Source organism: Trifolium pratense, linkage group LG2 (genome assembly GCF_020283565.1).
Source record: "Trifolium pratense cultivar HEN17-A07 linkage group LG2, ARS_RC_1.1, whole genome shotgun sequence".
NCBI lineage: Eukaryota > Viridiplantae > Streptophyta > Magnoliopsida > Fabales > Fabaceae > Trifolium > Trifolium pratense.
In genome coordinates this window covers 32,795,977-32,814,326 of record NC_060060.1, presented here as the reverse complement: position 1 = coordinate 32,814,326, position 18,350 = coordinate 32,795,977, and the positions used below count along the sequence as shown (strand labels likewise).

General features: G+C 31.5%; 2 protein-coding genes across 2 annotated transcripts; both read left to right on the top strand.

Moving 5' to 3' along the window:
* Nucleotides 1-474: 474 nt before the first annotated feature.
* LOC123910580 (ubiquinol-cytochrome-c reductase complex assembly factor 1-like) lies at nt 475-5,428 on the top strand. Its single transcript, XM_045961738.1, has 8 exons — nt 475-762; nt 852-978; nt 1,372-1,585; nt 2,720-2,886; nt 2,997-3,121; nt 3,771-3,831; nt 4,434-4,482; nt 5,134-5,428. Exons 2-8 carry the CDS (start codon nt 853-855, stop codon nt 5,214-5,216), a joined length of 825 nt encoding a protein of 274 aa, XP_045817694.1. The 5' UTR covers nt 475-762; nt 852; the 3' UTR covers nt 5,217-5,428.
* Nucleotides 5,429-14,568: 9,140 nt separating this feature from the next.
* Nucleotides 14,569-17,444, top strand: LOC123910579 (pyruvate decarboxylase 1-like). The gene is made up of 6 exons (XM_045961737.1): nt 14,569-15,199; nt 15,438-15,601; nt 15,885-16,535; nt 16,608-16,725; nt 16,826-17,014; nt 17,123-17,444. The coding sequence occupies exons 1-6, from the start codon at nt 14,660-14,662 to the stop codon at nt 17,291-17,293; spliced, it is 1,833 nt and encodes a 610-aa protein (XP_045817693.1). The 5' UTR covers nt 14,569-14,659; the 3' UTR covers nt 17,294-17,444.
* Nucleotides 17,445-18,350: the final 906 nt, after the last annotated feature.

Here is an 18,350-nt window from a genome sequence, read left to right as displayed (position 1 = left end):
ACCATAGTTTAATTATCAACAAAACAAAGAATTTCCCATTTTATTTTAGAGTTCAATTTTTCCATACTTTTTTTTTTAAACAATTTTTTATTTTTTTTTCCATACTTTTATTCCTCAGAAAAAGGGTGACTTTTTTTTTCTTCATAATATCCATGTTCTCTTTAAAAAACACAAAATTGTCCCGAGTTCAATCCGTGATCGGTACGTATGGAGAAACATTTGTTGAAAGATGTCTACCCTTTAAATAAATTCAGTTACCTCGAAGAGATTAGTCTCTGCAGTTGCTCACAGAGCATGACTTTGTAAATTTTTTTTCATCCATGTAATTAATCCTCCAAATAATTAAAATTAAGTGATTAATGAACTCCAAAAATCAATTTGAGAAGAATTCGACTTCAAAATAAAACAATTATATTAGTTAACATCCAAAAAAAAACAAAATAAGATTAAAATTAGTTAACCCAAAAAAAAAAAGAAAAGAGATTTAACCTTTACAATTAAAAGGTTTAGTTTGGTTTGGTACGTCTTGAACAGTAGGCTTGATCTCGTGTGTGTGTGTGTTGAGTTGAGAGTTAGACACACCTCCGTGTCCCGCAGGCAGCCACCCATCTCTCAGTCGCACTCAGATCACGTCTCCTCCGCCATCTCACTCCTCAGTTCTTCCACAATTCTCCAGTAACGAAGCAGCAATACTTTCAGATTGCACCTTGCTTTCCCAACGGATTGATTCATTATTCATACACTATACAGATTACTCCTAAAGTAACCTCAAAATTCCTTTTCTTTTATTTTCATTTTTATTATACAATTCATTCATTCAATCATCATTTTTGATTGATTGATTGATACAGAATGTTTCGAACATGGAGCAAAGCAATTATTCCACTCTCCAAATTCCGACTTCCATTGCACCAAACCTACGCTAGGGTTGCAGCAGCTGCCCCTGCACCAACCATTGAAGACAAAGTTCAACCTTTGGTATGCAATTGCAAACTTTCTCTTATAAGAAAAATTTCAACTTCTTTCAATAACTCATGTAACTGGTCTATAATATATAGCAAATGTATCGGTTAGGTAGTCTAGTGGCTAGAAATTTCACCTTTAAAGTGAATAAATGGAGTGTTCGGGGTTCGAACCGCGGCTCCTGCATATAAAATGCGATGTCCCTACGAACTGGGCTAAACTCATAGGGACGAGTATTACTTATATTTTTGTTTTTTTGGTCAAGTAGCCTAGTGGCTAGAAATTCCACCTTAAACGCGGATAAGTGGAGTGAACCCCGGCTCAGCTAAGCTCCCGGGACAGTATTACTTTGATTTATTACACAGAAACACAAAAATATGAACCAATTTTTATTTTTGTACTTTGCAGGTTAACCTAGACAAATTGTTTTGGTCTAAACCATGTTCTCTGGTCCTGCCACCTGACTCGCCTCTTCGAGTTGATGAACCTGATTATCAGGGGTTTAAGCGTTTCATGCTCAAACTTATGCTGTTTTATAGTAAGCAGAGCAAGTCCATTCGGGGGGCTAATGTTGTTTACAAAAGAATCGTCTCTCAAGTTGATAAACCGCTTATATATGAAGGTTCATTCTCTTCATACCATTAGAAAATATATGCTTTATTTACATATACATAGACTCTGATGTATAAACTGTTTAATTAAGTGCTGTGCTATAAGATTTTTTTGTAACCAAAGATAAAATAAAATCGTGTTTTTGTATAGCTATAAGCTGTTTTCATAGATATCCTGGAGACCTTATGGAAATAAGTTGTTTCAATAGTCTCTCCCAAACAGTTTCGCTAGTGTTTTATAGTAGTAGATATTCTCAAATAAGTCAATCAAAGCATGCCCATAATATATATATATATATATATATATATATATATATATATATATATATATATATATATATATATATATATATATATATATATATATCATTATGCGCATAGGCTTGCATATGGAAGTGCTTTGTGCGCCTATAGTCCATCAATTCACTCATCTAGGTTGGTTTGGTGTTTTGTAATTTCACAACCAGGTTAGTTTGCACATCGGTAGTTTAGTCTGAGATTTGTCGCCATTTTCTTTGATATTCTACTTGTTTCGCATTAGTGGGATGTTTTAGGTCCACCCAACTGAATTTTAATTGGAAGAAGACAGATAAATTTTGTGAAATTTTTTACATGCAACTTAGATAAACTCCTCCACATGTACTGTGGGACAGAAATGTTCCCTTCACTTCCCTCTATTTTTTGGCTCATATTTATTTTGGCTTGTTTCTCTGTTGAATATTTGGAGATTTAAAGCTAGTTGTTCAAGTGTCTCCGCGTGTATTACTTTGGCCGATCATGTTGATCTTTCTTTCCCTCTGTTTTTTACCTAATGATTTCATTCTGTAATGATGAAAGAAATCTTATTTAAACTAAAAACTATATCTTTTTGCTCGTTTTCTGATTGAATTACCAATATCAAATTTCCTCTTTATTATTTTTTTTCTCACTTATAATTTCCGACCATTTTAAGTAAAGACAACTGGAAAAAGCTTCACATCAGCAATCCCATCACGTATCTGGTGGCTAGACATACCATTTTATAAAATTATATGTTTGCAAATCAGTCAAAGTCAAGTAATTTTGGTGTAGGAGTTTGATGTGGATCAGTGCTTGTCATACGAGTAGTTCACAACATCCTATAAATTTCTTTCTTCTGTTTGCAGTGTTTAACTTGGAGAAAACATTCAAAACTACATTCTCTTTGCTTGTACTTCACATGTGGTTTTACTTGCGCCGCATTAAGCAAGAGGGAAATGATGGTGTTGAATTTGGCCAGTACCTTTATGAGATTTACAATCACGATGTGGAGCTTAGAGTGTCCAAAGCTGGGGTGAGTTGTATTCTACAAATAGATATAATATTTTTACCATAAATTCATTTTTCCCAAAATAGTTTGAGTACATGTTGGGTGAATTGTGCTCATTTAATTTGAAATGACAGGTTAACCTACTATTGATTAAGTGGATGAAGGAGCTCGAGAAGATTTTTTATGGAAATATTGTTGCTTATGATGCTGCTATACTTCCAGAAGCTAAACCGGGTGATTTCGCTACTGTTTTATGGCGGTTGGTTTTGCTACGAACTCCTCCTATTGCATACTTCATATAAAAGATATGCTTTATTCAAAGTTGTCGAAGTAATGGGGTTTTGATAAAAACAAAGAGATATTCAAAGTTGTTTAAGTAATGGGTTTTAGATACAAAGGATGAGAGAAATAACAAGAACTTGATAGTAGCTCACACGAATGATTAAACACTAACCCCTATAAATAGCCAAAGAGTTCAAAATGAGGTAATGACATGATTGGAGTACTCTGGCATTATGTGACCTCGCCTTTTGGTACTCACCGGATTGATTTTAATGGTTGAGAAGATATTTGTGAAAAGGCTTGAAATTATATTGGGTAAAACCCAAGTTCTGCGTAGATTAGAGATAAAGCTTGAAATGAGTTTATAAAGAGTGACACCGCTCACCTTACAATCCGGTTTTGTTAGGGTTGAGTTAGGCTCAACCCAATATCGAAGATAGTATTAGAGCCTATCCAAGATCCATTGGGCCGGGGCACCTGCTATCAGGCTGGGGGGGGGGGGTTAGAGTCCCACAACAGATGATATATGGCCGAAAAATATGTTTATAAGTCGGTTTTGTAGGAGTTGTGTTAGTCCCAACTCAGATTCTAAAAAATGTATATCTTATCTGTGTTTTTTTCTCCAGGAATATATTCTCGGACGATGGTTCTTCAACACCAGACGAAGCTGCATGGCAATCAGTGCAGGTATGTCTTCTAAATGAAGTTAACATTGTTCATTATATATTTGTGGAACAGATATTACGCTGCGTGTGACTTCCTGAAAAGTCTATCTAAGCCAACATGTTGAATCCAGAGACCAATTCAAGTCATACAATTTATTACCCATTCAACATTAATCAGTCAAATTACTTCATTCAGCTGACAGTTGTGAGACTCTCGGTTTAAATTTTGACTTCGCTTGAAGAATTCTCCATTTTATAGTTGATATTTTTATGATATATTATTAGCATATTGGAGTCTCTTTGCCTGTCAAACCGGGGAGCTTATAGTGATTATCACTATACTTGCATGAAGTACCTATGAGATTGCCACCTTTCTCTGTTGCTAGAGCTTCCTGTCTTTTTCGTATTAACTGTTGATTTGCCTCTTTCTCTAAAAATAATATTGACATATTGAAAAACTCCATGTCATCACCATCTTTTGTACTGTTTTGTTTTTCTTCGTTTCCTTTGCCTTTCATTTTTTGTAAATACTTGATGCTTATATTTGCTTTCAAAATGCTAACTTATTTTCCTTAATTATATTGAGTACAACAACATTGATACTGAAATCAAGTTTTTATATAGGCATTGGCCAGATATGCTCGACGGGAAGTAAGTTGCATGACTTTAACAGGTAAATATAACTGTTTCTGTTTGTCATATATTATTGATCATGAAGTAGGCGGAAATAAACCGGCCAATGCTTACTTTACTTCTGTATACTGCTAAAATAGGCTGAAGAGTGAAGAGATCCCCATCTCACTACAGGGCTCTCATGGGAAAACCTTCCCTGAAGGGTTTTGAGGCCACAGACCGATATAATAATAGTTTTTTGTTAGGAGTTCTGCTTTAATTCCAACCAAAATTTTTGATCAACTTGTTTAATTTCATACAATTTTTCACAATTGCTAACCACATGCTAGTTAACGATGCATTTCTAATCTTTCTAATAATACTCTTTATGGACTGCATTCTGCCTTTTAACCAGACTGTTTTCAACAGGCATCATTCCTTTTCCTGGTGTCTGTGACATCTAGTTAGAAAGATAGCGTTGTCATCAAGTCATGTAATATTAGTTATATAATGCTCACTGCATGTCACTTTTGACCTCCATGAAAACAGAGTTATGCGGAACTCGAATACTCCATGCATAATAACTGTTTTACTAGTAGAATACATGAAACTGTGAAAGTTATGTTTATGAAAAATTCTGCAGATATTATAGAAATGTTATTTTTCCCCCTTTCAACTTTGTATTTACTAAATCATGAAATTTGAATGGCAGATAAAGAAGCACTACTTTCAGGGAATTTCATGTTTACCTCTTTGAAGCATGAGATCAAAAGCAAAGAGGGGCATCAATTATAATGTAATGATTTCTAAATTTGTGACCAAGTAAATGTAAAATACACACTGTTCTTATTTTTTTCAACATTTTTTTTCTTTCAATAATAGCAATAAAAGATTGTATTGTTCTCCATAAGGGTTTATTATTTAATTAGCTTGATGTTTAGAAACTAGAAAATTCATATTGTTGCTGATATAAATGAGAAAAGAGAAGGGCACAAGTGATTGAGAAATGTTTTTTCTCCTTTTGTTCATTTTCTGCCGCAGTTATATGAGGCATTACAATGCATACATTTAAATGAGAAAGGAAAAGAATCAGAAAATTCTAATATTCAACAGAAACATACTATAATTTTAGGATACAATTACTTTGTATTTTTTGTCTAGCTACTGTAAATTCTCCTTTCCCATTCCCTAACCACAAACATTTATCAGCACCTAATTCAGAATTCAAAGGTAAAACTGACTTGATGCAAAGCTGAATATCTTCTGAAATTTTCACATTAAACTACTAATACCCAGAGTTGATTAGTTATAAGCTCAAAATCAAGTTTGTCTTCAAACAATCATTATTATATACCATGTTAATTTTGAGTCCGTGATATAATTAAGGGTTAAATATGTTTTTGATCCCTATAGTTTCACAGAATTTTCGTTTTAGTCCCTGAAATTTATTTTCACACTTTTTAGTCCATTAAGTTTCTTCACTCAGTTTTTAGTTCATACTTTTCATTCAACTTGTACATATCATTCGAAATTTTAATTTTTTTTCTGCGGTCATGTTTAGTATATTATATGAATCTTTGTTACAAAAGTTTAATTTTTTTTAACAAGAGATGAATTAAATATGAATTTTTTAGTTTTTTGCACATAAAAATTCATAAATAATTCATCTTATGTTAAAAAAATCTAATTTTTTATTGGAGATGTTCTTATAATATTATAAACATGAATATAAAAGATCATTCAAAAATGTAAAACTATACAATAGTTTGATTAAAAGTAGAGACTAAAAATCTTGAGTGAAGAAACTTCAGGGACTAAAAAATGTGAAAACAAACTTCAGGGACTAAAACAAAAATTCTGTGAAACTATAGGGACCAAAAACATATTTAACCCTATAATTAAATAGATAAAATCACACAACTTTAATGATATGATGTAGAGGAATAACTTATTTTTAATGGATGTTTGTGTACAAATGTTTTACATTGATGTAGCATATCCATTAATTTAAATTAAATATGAGTAGTATTCAACGTGTTTCACGTATAAAATTTAATGTTTCCATCATTGTTAGGAGGTAAGTCCAAGAAGACCGAAAATGGTAAATTTTAGATTTTTTATCATTGAGCAAAGTTAGGGTTCCAAAATAGAAAATGAGATTTTCACTATTTTAAACACAAGTGAAGGATTTAATGAAGAAACAAACAGCCATGATCGCAAGGGAGAGAAATCTAATGTGCTGGCTTTGCTTCAAGCTACGTGAGGAAGGAGAAAGAGATGAAGTTGCTCAAACTATTTGGTTCAATTGAAAGCTTAACTGAAAAAGAGTATGAAAATGGTGTCATCAAATCAGTTCTCGCGGTTGCCAAGATGGCGTCGGAAGGGCGAGGGTGGAGGTGATGGTATTGGGAGAGATGATGGGGTGTGTCAAAAAAAGGGTAAAATTATTCTACCATAAAAAAAGGTAAAATTGGAAAATAAATTGATTTGTAAGGGTAGAGGTGTAATTGTTGGGGTAGACAAAAAAAATTTCCCATACTATAAAGTTCGGGCCTTATGAGTTTTGAATTTAATTAATATGTACTGACGGTGTAAAATGGTTTTATACGATCGTCCAATAAATAACCATCATTTTGACGTCATATGTCGTCGCACACCTTGCACATGCCTCCAAGCCGCCTCTGCTGGTATTAATTATGGGGCTGAAGTTTGCAGCTATGAAATGAATGCCGAGTTAATTCATGGCAAGTACAAAATGTATGTGTCGATATTGGGGACTGGGGGGTGTTCACCAAATAAAAAGGGTTTGTTAGAGTGCTCCCACGGATGACAAAAAATGTGTTGTTGGAAAACAAAATCAATAACTAACTTTCAAATTCTCAACTAACTTGAAAAAAAAAAAATAGAATTATTATTGTGAGCTATTAATCGAATCATCAACTAACATTAATTAGGGGAAACCTTTCTTCTCATTTTCTTCATAGCCGCCCCCCCCCCCCACCCCACACCTTAACCTAGCTTCTCATTTTCTTCATAGCCGCCCCCCACCCCTTACCCCCCACCTTAACCTAGTTTTTTTTCTTCTTGATCTATCAAGGAGGGGGTGGTTTTAGGGTCAATTTTTGACTCAAAATCACCCCTCATAATTGTTTTTCATTTTCTTCTTTATTTAAATAAGTGATCTTCACGTTGATGATGCGGCGTTGTGTTGTTGGTCGTCTTTGCGACATTTTTGTTGTCTCGTATTGTGCAGTGTTCATTTGATTTCTATTGAAAAGATCGGCTTCAGTCAATTACATATTCAACCAATGATTTGGGCTTCAACGCTGCAGATCCGGAGGCATGGATACTTCGGTGACTTTAACTTTATCATATTATTTGTTGTAGGCATTTTGCCATTGTATGCTATTAACTCGGATGCTGTGAGTTTTGTTCGCAGATTCATCCTTTACGTTTTTAGCGATGTTGATTATGTGGTTGTTTTTGATGTAATTTATCAATTTGAATGAATGAATGAATATCATTTTGTTATCGTTAAAAAAAAAAACTAACTTGAAAGCTTATCAAAAAAATTAAATAAAAAAAAATCAACTAACTTGAAAAAAATAGAATTATTGTTGTGAGCTATTAATAGAATTATTTTTAGGAAAAAATTATTATTTAATATACTAAATTTTTTTAAATTGTTAATCATAATCAATCATGATAGTTAGCAATAATCAAAATCCATACTTCGATACCAAATTCTGCACAGGTGATTCGAGGAATCATTAATCTATACTCCCTAGTCCCTCCGGTCTTAAATATAAGCAAAAGTCAAAACATATTCGACTCAAATTTAGACTTAATACATTTTCACTTTTATTTATATTTAAGACCGGAGGGAGTACTAATTATATAAATTGTTAATCATAATCATTCATGGTAGTTAGCAATTGCAATGAAGAAGAAGATACGGTAGAGTTGTTGATAGTAAGTTATGGTCAAGTCTATAGTGAAAGATATCGTTAAGTCTTTTATTGTGTTGTGCATAAGTTGTGAATATTATTATAACAAATACAAATTTTATAAAATTTATAGTTGGATTAAAAATTTATATCATAGATCATCCATATGCTATTGAGACCCATCCAACTAATGGCCTAACTTTCAACGTCATATTCCAAATAATATCTTTGAGTTCAAATTGGTGTAATTATAAATTTAGAAAAATGCTAAACAGTATCTCCGAAATATTAGTTAAACTTATTAATAAGAAAATTTTGTCTAAAAACTTATGTGTTCAATACCTTATAAATATAAAAAAATATTTTTCACATTAATTTTATCTTTTATTTTCATTTTTGGTATATCTCGGGGCCCTGTTTAACCCGACCATCAATTTAATATCTTTGAAAGGCAAATTCTTATCTACCCATTTTATGAAAATGGGCAGAATTGACCCATCTTAGTTGGCATCAATCAAGACCATTTATTTTATCTTCAATCATTTATGATATAAAAACTAAGTTAAAATAGTATAATTGCAAAAACACCCACTAAATTTAAAATTAAATTTTCATTCCATCTTCTTCTTCAAGAATGCAAATAAACTTCTTCTTTTTTCCAAAAAAACTAAAATAGTCATCTTTTTTTTATCATTTTCGTTTTCTTATTTTTTTAAAATTTCGAATTTTAATATGCAACAAATTGAAGTGAAAAATTATAAGGCTTATGTAGACCATCATTGTACGAATCTAATGCCACAAATTTTGTGTTTTTTGGACAAACATAGAGGGAGAAATCAAAGAAAAACCATGTCTTTAATGGTGTTAATAGATTCACGAATTTCTCATTAGATCTCACGTTTTGATGTTTGATACTTTATAATTTTGTGTTAGAATCATTAGAAATTGTATTCCGATCAAAACGCACAAAAAATCGCGAAAAACGGAGCTGAAAAACGGAAGATATGGATGCTGGAGCATGACCCGCGTTTTGACCCGTTTCTGGTCATGGGTTGACCCGCCAGAGGTAGAAGACATCACTGTTCATGTGTAAACTAAGCCCACTTGCGGGTTAGAGAGAGTGAGGGAGAGTGTAACCTCTACGAGCGTCCGTTTTTTATGCCATTTTTTGCGTTGTACTCTATTTAACGTGTTTTATTTTTCTAACATTTTTTAGAATTTGTTTTTGCAGGGATGGAATTTTTTATAAAATATAACACCTTATATTAGTTAATTAAATATTTTTTAAATTAAATTATTATCTAAAATATGTTACAAATTGATATGATATATTATGGATTGTATGTTGATATTCACTTTCCTTTGTAGATATTATATTATCAAGTACGGTTAATTTGTTAGTCAGTTTATCGGTTATCCACTATAAAGTAGTTTATTTGCAATTAGTTAACAAATCAGTTTATCGGTTTTCCTCTATAAATTCATATGTTGTAAGTTAAGTTATCAATTGTATGTTACGAGTTCACCTAATTCGCTTTGGCCATTTAACACAAATTAGGCTGCGATTGTCCCGACTTTTTTAGTCTTAAAACTATTTTATAATTAAAGTAGTGTGTGTAGGTACAGTCCCTCCTAAATTTTAATACCTCTCACTTTTTGCCGCTTATTAACTTGATTGTCATAATGTGTGTAGATACACCTCCACCGCAACGAAAATCTCTGATCTACGATCGAACATCAACGGCTTAAAATTATCCAATCCACACAGGTCTCCAGGTCCAAAAGGATCAAGACCTTTGATAATAAAATTTAAAATTGTTCGAAAACTTTATTGATTTTTCCCCTTAAAAGCTATCTTTAATGTAAAATTTAATTGCTAATTTTTAAGGCTTGTTATTTATTTTATTTTTTTATTGAAAGTCCATACCTTGAAAAGAAATACAATAAATGAAAAAAATATTATACAAATAGAAGGAAATTTCTTTAAAAACTACATTAAAATGATATATTATTTATGAGTTTTTGAAATATTTAATGGTCTTTTTATTGATATTCGTTATCTAAAAGAAAGTAAGGAAAATATTATGAATTTTCTAAAAGTTATATTTCATAAAATAAAATAAAAATTATATAAGATTAATTATTTGAATAGAGTTCAATATATAATATCACGCTTAAATTTAATAATTTGTTATATTATAATAATATTTAAAGTAAAATATTTTTTTAAGCCGCTAGATTTGGTCAATATGCATGAGGTCTTACTATTTTTTAGGTCAATTTTGTAATACAATCATCCGATAAATAATTATCGGAATTGTCATCATATAAAAAGTTTGACACCTCTGTGTCTTTAGTGACTATAAAAAAAATTATTTATCTGATGATTGTATTACAAAATTGACATAAAAAATAATAAGACCTGATGCATTTTTTTAAGCAAAAGGGGTGCAGATCATAAGACCCCATGAATATTGATACCTTAAAGATTGATAAGTGGGGTTGATGTTCGAGGTTCAAACCCCAACCCCTTCATTACAGGGGCAGATCTTTTAGAAGCGGGGAAGAGTCGCTGCACCCGTCAAAATTATTTTTTACTTCATAAATATATGTATTTTCATATAGTAGTAATATTAAATTATGTATATATACGATTGACTTCCATAAACTAGAAAATTGCGCCTATTTGCCCAGTGGTTGGTATCAATTTTTTTATCCATGTTAAGCTTGCGTTCCCGGGTTCAACACCTGTTGATGCCTATTATTTTTTTTCTCCTTTTGTCATATGTTCAAACTTCAAATACTCCCAAGTTTATAAATGTTCTATTTTTTTTTTCTTATGTAATAAAAAATAATAATTAATTAAAGAAAGTCACATGGGTTGATTAGTTAGAATTTATATTCTACTATTTTTTTTGTTACTTCACTATATGAGGTCCAATTTTTCGTCTCACTGCACCCGCTAACATTTTAAGTAAGATCCGTCACTGCCTGCATATATAATATAATGTCCCTACGTATTAATTGAGCTAAGCTCGTGGGGACATCTCGTACAATATTTTACCACATTTTTAGTATAATTATAATATTATATTCTCTTATACAAATATTTCAATTATTTATATATATATATATATATATATATATATATATATATATATATATTATATATCCAAAATAATTACACATTAATGAAAGATAAACGGACAACAAGCTGCGCCGCTAGTCCTTTCTGAATGGCAAAGCCATTTAGAAAATATATTTCATAAAAAATTAAATATTAATATAAATATATTTTGTGCCACATGGGAAATCCATGTTTATTCTCAGATTTTAATTTTATTTAAATGATGATTTAATTTGGCATAAATATCTCCACAAATATTTGTTTTTTTTCTTAAGTTAAATACTACCCAAAAAAGATAATTAATACTATCCCAAAAAACATCATCAGTGCTACCCAAAAGAGACATAATTGGTTATCCATAAAAAACATTATACTCTAACATTCATTACCAGGAAACACAAATTGTATTAGTCTCCTCTCATCTGTTTCCATCATCAAAAAATATTAATTGTCTGATACTTATCTAATACCCGTATCGGAGAAGTATCTGACACATATCGATTATCTTTTTTAAAAAACATAATATTAATTAACGATACTTCTCTGATACGCGTATCAGGAAGTATCAGACGAGTATCAGTATCGGATACGTATCGACACAATACTTCGTCATTTTTGGAGTATCGGTGCTTCAAATGGACGTGAAGAAGCAAAATAGTACAATGAAGTATTTTCACCTGCCAGATTGAGTAGATCATGAAACACAATAGGGTTACATTGTTGATAATATTTTAATTATAATGTTTCATTCCATTGAAAATAAATTTAAAATAAAATTTTAAAGAATAAAATTTATTTTTATAATATATAAAAGATATAGTAAATTAATAAATTTAAATAACTAAATTTGAAGTATCTTAAATATTAATTAGATATAGATTTTATAATGATTTTTTCATAAGAGATTTTATTTTAAATTTAGAATGCCCTTTTTTGTCTTTTTGCATTTATATGTCAATTGAACCACTAATTTTATCAAACACTACAATCAGGTTATCAGTTATCAGCCATCAGTTATAAGCTATAAACTATTAGCCATAAGCTATCCACTATTTTTACCAAATAAAATCATAGTCTTTGTCAAATATATACAGATTATAACTTAAATTCGATCTTGCAATATTGTTTCACATGTCCAATAAAAAACTTATAAATAGTAATTTGAGTGAATATATAATTGAATAAAATTCATATTGTATTATTAGTATTTCTTCATAATAATTTAATTTTAAAAAATTTAATTACAAATGTAACATGTTATAATTTATAAAATAAATTTAATGCATAAAAAAATATGAAAAAATATTAGAAAAATTAATCTCGTTAAGTAGAGTGCAATGCAAAAAACGGCATAAAAAACAGATGTTTGTAGTGACCGCACTCTCCCTCACTCTCTCTAGCGCGCGAGTGGGCTTCTTACCTGCATGAACAGTGTTGTCTTCAACCTCTAGCGGGTTGACCCACGACCAAGAACCGGGTCAAACGCGGGTCGCGGGTCGGTATGGATATCTTCCGTTTCACAACTCTGTTTTGCACGATTTTTGTTGGGTTTCGACCAGAATACAATTCCTAATCATTTTAGCATAAAATTATCAAGTATTAAACATCAAAACATGAGTTTTAAAGAGAAATCCGTGAAACCCATAAATCATAGTTTTTCTTTGATTTCTCCCTCTATAATTGTCCAAAAAACACGAAACTTATGGCATCAGATTCGTAAAATCGTGCTCTACCAAAGCCATATCAGTTTTCACTCCATTTTGTTGAAAATTAAGATTCGAAAAATTGACAAATAAAAAACGAAAATGGTTTAGTTTAGTTAAAAAAAATAAAGAAGTTCATTTGGAAACATGTAGAAGAAGAAGGTTATTGGGACTCATCAGACTGAAACTCTTAGAATGAGACTTTGTTCTCAATATGGTTTATTTAACCATTCCTTCTCTAGTATGTTTCACCAGATGCTTGCTGCTATTTCTTTCTCTTTCAATTGAATAGAAAAAATTAGTGTTAAAATTTAGTGGGTGTTTTTACAATTATACTATTTTAGAGTACTAGTTTTGTAAACTACATGTTATTATGATATAAATAATGAATGAAAAATAAATGGTCATGATTGATGCCAACTCAATTTCTTCAATGCAGGAGAGAGAAAAAAATGACAGAGATAAAATAAATTTTAACATTAGAATTACACGTTTAGAATTTTAAATTGGGACCATATTTTTTTTTTTTTTACTTCAAATTGGGACCATAAATTTATATCATAGATCATCCATATGCTATTGAGACCCATCCAACTATTGGCCTAACTTTCAACATCATATTCCAAATAATATTTGAGTTCAAATTGGTGTAGTGTAGTTATCAATTTAGAAAAATGCTAAACAGTATCTCCGAAGTATTAGTTAAACTTATTAATAAGAAAATTTTGTCTAGAAACTTATGTGTTCAATATCTTATAAATATAAAAAAATATTTTTCACATTAATTTTATCTTTTATTTTTATTTTTGGTATATCTCGGAGCCCTGTTTAACCCGACCATCAATTTAATATCTTTGAAATGGATGTGTTGAGTGTTTGAGAAAGAAACAGGGCATGTGAGAAAGAAAGAACAAATTGAAGACTTTTCAATTTCTTCAATGCAGGAGAAAAAAAAAGACAGATAAAATAAATTTTAACATTAGAATTACACGTTTAGAAATTTAAATTGGGACCATAACTTTTTTTTTTTTTTACTTAAAATTGGGACCATAACTTTGTACTTTTTATTTCATGTTGTTGGAATTAGCTGTAATTTGATAATCATATCAGTAGTAAATTAGGAAACAAATTAACTACAAATTAGGATTTATTTGTTGTAAATTATTTTGGTATTTGTTCATTATTAGGGGAGATATGAATCAGATTTGTTTCTGATATATAGTAGGGTATATGTTGTATATATAGTCAAGGAATAAAATCATCATTGACTGACTTCTCAATACATGCATGTACTAACTAGTAACTATTCATTTGATGAAACATAATTCAGAAAGTTTTTATATATAAATACTAGAGCAATTAGCTAGAACAAAATACATCACTGCATGCAAATTAACTTGTACTCCTTTATTTCCATCACATTAGTAGTTAGTTGCATATTTGAACTTTCATACCTCAAAAATGACAACAATTAGGAAAAATACCAATGAGCATGAGCATATCACCAACCATGTTAGTTTAAATGGTTTCCAAAATCATGCAACTAATGGTAGTATCCATATCAATAATAAACCTTTGTTGGTTAAAAATGAGAGTAACAACAACACACTTGGTCACCACATTGCAAAACGTTTAGTTGAAATCGGAATCAATGATGTATTTACTGTTCCTGGAGATTTTAACCTTACACTTCTTGATTATTTAGTAGCTGAACCTGAAATAAATCTTATTGGATGTTGTAATGAGTTAAATGCAGGTTATGCCACTGATGGTTATGCTAGATGTAAAGGTGTTGGTGCATGTGTTGTTACTTTTAATGTTGGTGGACTTAGCATTCTTAATGCTATTGCTGGTGCTTATAGTGAAGATCTTCCTATTATTTGCATTGTTGGTGCTCCAAATTCCAATGACTTTGGAAGTAACAAGATTTTGCATCACACCATTGGCTTGCCTGATTTTACTGAGGAACTTCGTTGCTTTCAGCCTGTAACTTGCCACCAGGTAATAACTTTCTCACCAAACTCGTGGATTTGGATTGTGTGCAGACATCGTGACATTGACTGCACTCAATCAGTCATTTTAGTGGTTGTTTGATCAAGATCGACCGATTTATATTTCAATTTAAAAAAATAATAATAATCTAAAATACAGATTTTGAATGTGAAATGTTCGACCTTGACCAAACGACCATCGATGCATGTGGCTGACTGCATGAAGTCATGGAATTTGATTATTTCAGGTTGTAATAAAAGAGGTAGAGGATGCACAAGAAAAGATAGACACAGCTATTGCAATTGCTCTTAAAGAAAGCAAGCCTGTATATATCAGTGTAGCCTGCAATTTGTCTAACATCCCTCACCCTTCCTTCATTCACCACTCTCTCCCATTTTATTTTGCTCCCAAGTAAGTCATACTATCACTCACACACACAAACACACACAGATATGAATTTAATTTATATACACCGTCAGTGTAAAGTTAATGGAGATGCACTGACAATGTAAAATAGTTTTGCACGATCATCCAATAAATCAAATGGATTGGATCGGATGAATGATAGATTAATGGATTATTTTGCCACACGCCTATCTATTAGCCATCTACTAAACGAAAATAACCATGAATTTGAACTGCATTAAGTTAACATTAAGAATGTACTGTAATGATGTTTTTTGTTCTTCTCCAGAGTAACAAATCAAATGAGTTTGGAAATTGCTGTTGAAGCAACAGCTAAATTCTTAAACCAAGCAAAGAAACCAGTAATGATAGGCGGTCCGATGATGCGTATAGAAAAGGTCAGTGACTCTTTCATGGAAATGGCAGATGCTTCAGGTTATGCCATAGCAATCTTACCTTCAGCAAAAGGTATGGTGTCAGAGAATCACCCTCACTTCATTGGAACTTATTGGGGTGTATCTAGCACTTCTTTCTGTGCAGAAATTATTGAATCTTCTGATGCATATCTATTTGCTGGTCCATTATTCAATGATATTATCTCAATGGGACACTCACTATTAATCAAAAAGGAAAAATCAATCACAGTGTTACCTAACAGAGTTGTTATTGGAAATGGACCTACTTTTGGAAATATTTCAATGAAGAAATTTCTTAAAGAGCTTACGAAAAGACTCGAACGCAACACGACCGCAATTGAGAACTATCAAAGAATTTGTATACCGGATGGTTTTCCAATTCCATGTAACCCAAAGGAGGCATTAAGAATCAATGTCTTGTTCAAACATATACAAAATATGTTGTCTTGTGACACTGCTATGATTGTTGAATGTGGTGATGCTTGGTTTAATTGTCAGAAGTTGAAACTTCCACACGGATGCGGGTATGAAAACTGAATACAAAATTTAAGAATATAATGAAAATAAGACTAACATTTTGGTTTATATTATCATAGGTATGAATGTCAAATTCAATATGCTTCATTAGGTTGGTCAATTGGTGCAACTCTTGGTTATGCAAAAGCTAATCCCAAAAAGAGAGTCATAGCTTGTATTGGTGATGGTTGTTTCCAGGTGATTCAACTTTACTCTTTGAATTGCTCATATTTTAGTTAATACTACGTAATATCGAATTGTCTCACAACATTTTGGCCGATTTTAAATTGTACTACAGGTGTCGGGACAAGAAGTCTCAACAATGTTGCGATGCGGACAGAATGTCATCATCTTTCTAATCAACAATGGTGGTTACACAACAGAGGCAGAAATTCATGATGGACCATACAATGTGATAAAAAATTGGAATTATGCTGGACTAGTTGATACAATAGACAATGGTGAAGGCAAGTGTTTTACAGCCAAGGTGAGACAATCTTACAAAATACTTGAAAACATCAATTATAAGAATATCAAATTCATAAGCTCTTAACATCAATTAATGTCAACCTATTTATCTTTCTACTTGATCAAGGTGCATTGTGAGGAGGAGCTAATTGAAGCAATAAATACAACAATGGAGAGTAAAAAGAATTCTCTATGTTTCATTGAAGTGATTGTCCACAAAGATGATACAAGCAAAGAACTTCTTCAATTGGGAAATAGGCTTGCTTCTCTCAATGGACGCCTCCCTAAAGATTACTAAAGATCATAATTATCTAAGTAAATGGTTGAAATTATGATGAATAAATTTTGTTGTATGTGTGATGACTATGTTTAGAATTTGAAATTAAAGAATAAATTTTGTTGTGTCAAAAAATAAAAAAAAGAACTTGTGAGACTATGAAATTTTCAAACTTTCATATTTTTTAGGTGTCATGAATTTTTTTAGGGACCGATTCATCTGGTTCCATGTGCGGAGCCAAGACCCAGCAAGTTTGGGCAGTTGTCTTGTACGAGCTCTGACCAAAATTTTTGATATTTTTAGGGGTTAGTTTAGGACAAACCGTAGATTTTTAGGATTAGTTTAGGGAAAAACTGAGATTTTTTATTCATAACTGAGATTAGTTTAGGGTAAAACTAACCCACTTGGGTTGGTGCATTGGTATTGGCTTGGGACCTGGGAGTGTGCTCCTCTTGAGGTCTGAGGTTCGATTCTCTTTGGCGCCAATTTGGGTGGGCTAATTTAGCTTCTTCAAAAAAAGTTTAGGGTAAAACTGAGAATTTTTCTGTAAAACTGAAATTTTTTGTTCAAAACTGAAATTTTGCATAGGCTCTATAATTTTTCTAGCTACGCCACTAGTTCAACCCAGTTTAATACCAATATAATTTTGTTATAGACACCGGTTTACTCAATCTAGACACCGAGTTATCCAATTTAGTCATGCATTTTGACCAGAGACCTAGTGGTCCGACCAATAAACTAGTGACTCGGTACTCTCAATGGGTTCGATAACCATTCCGATTTTTGAAACATTGGTCTCCTTATTATGAAAATTCCTAGACCGATTGTAACAATTTATACTTCTTTCCTTGGTATTCTTAAATTCATGTTGTAACGATCCCTGAGGAGTAAGGAGTCCTAGGCTGGCGGGATGCTGAGAATGCTAAGTATAAAGTTGAAACCAGGCAACTGATAAGTAGTTAGTTGCTAGTTATCTATGAATATGGGGTGGATACTTAAATGTAAAATTTATTTTTAAGATACAAATACTGATATTGTGTATATTTATATTTAATTTTTTTTTTAATTTTTAGTATGT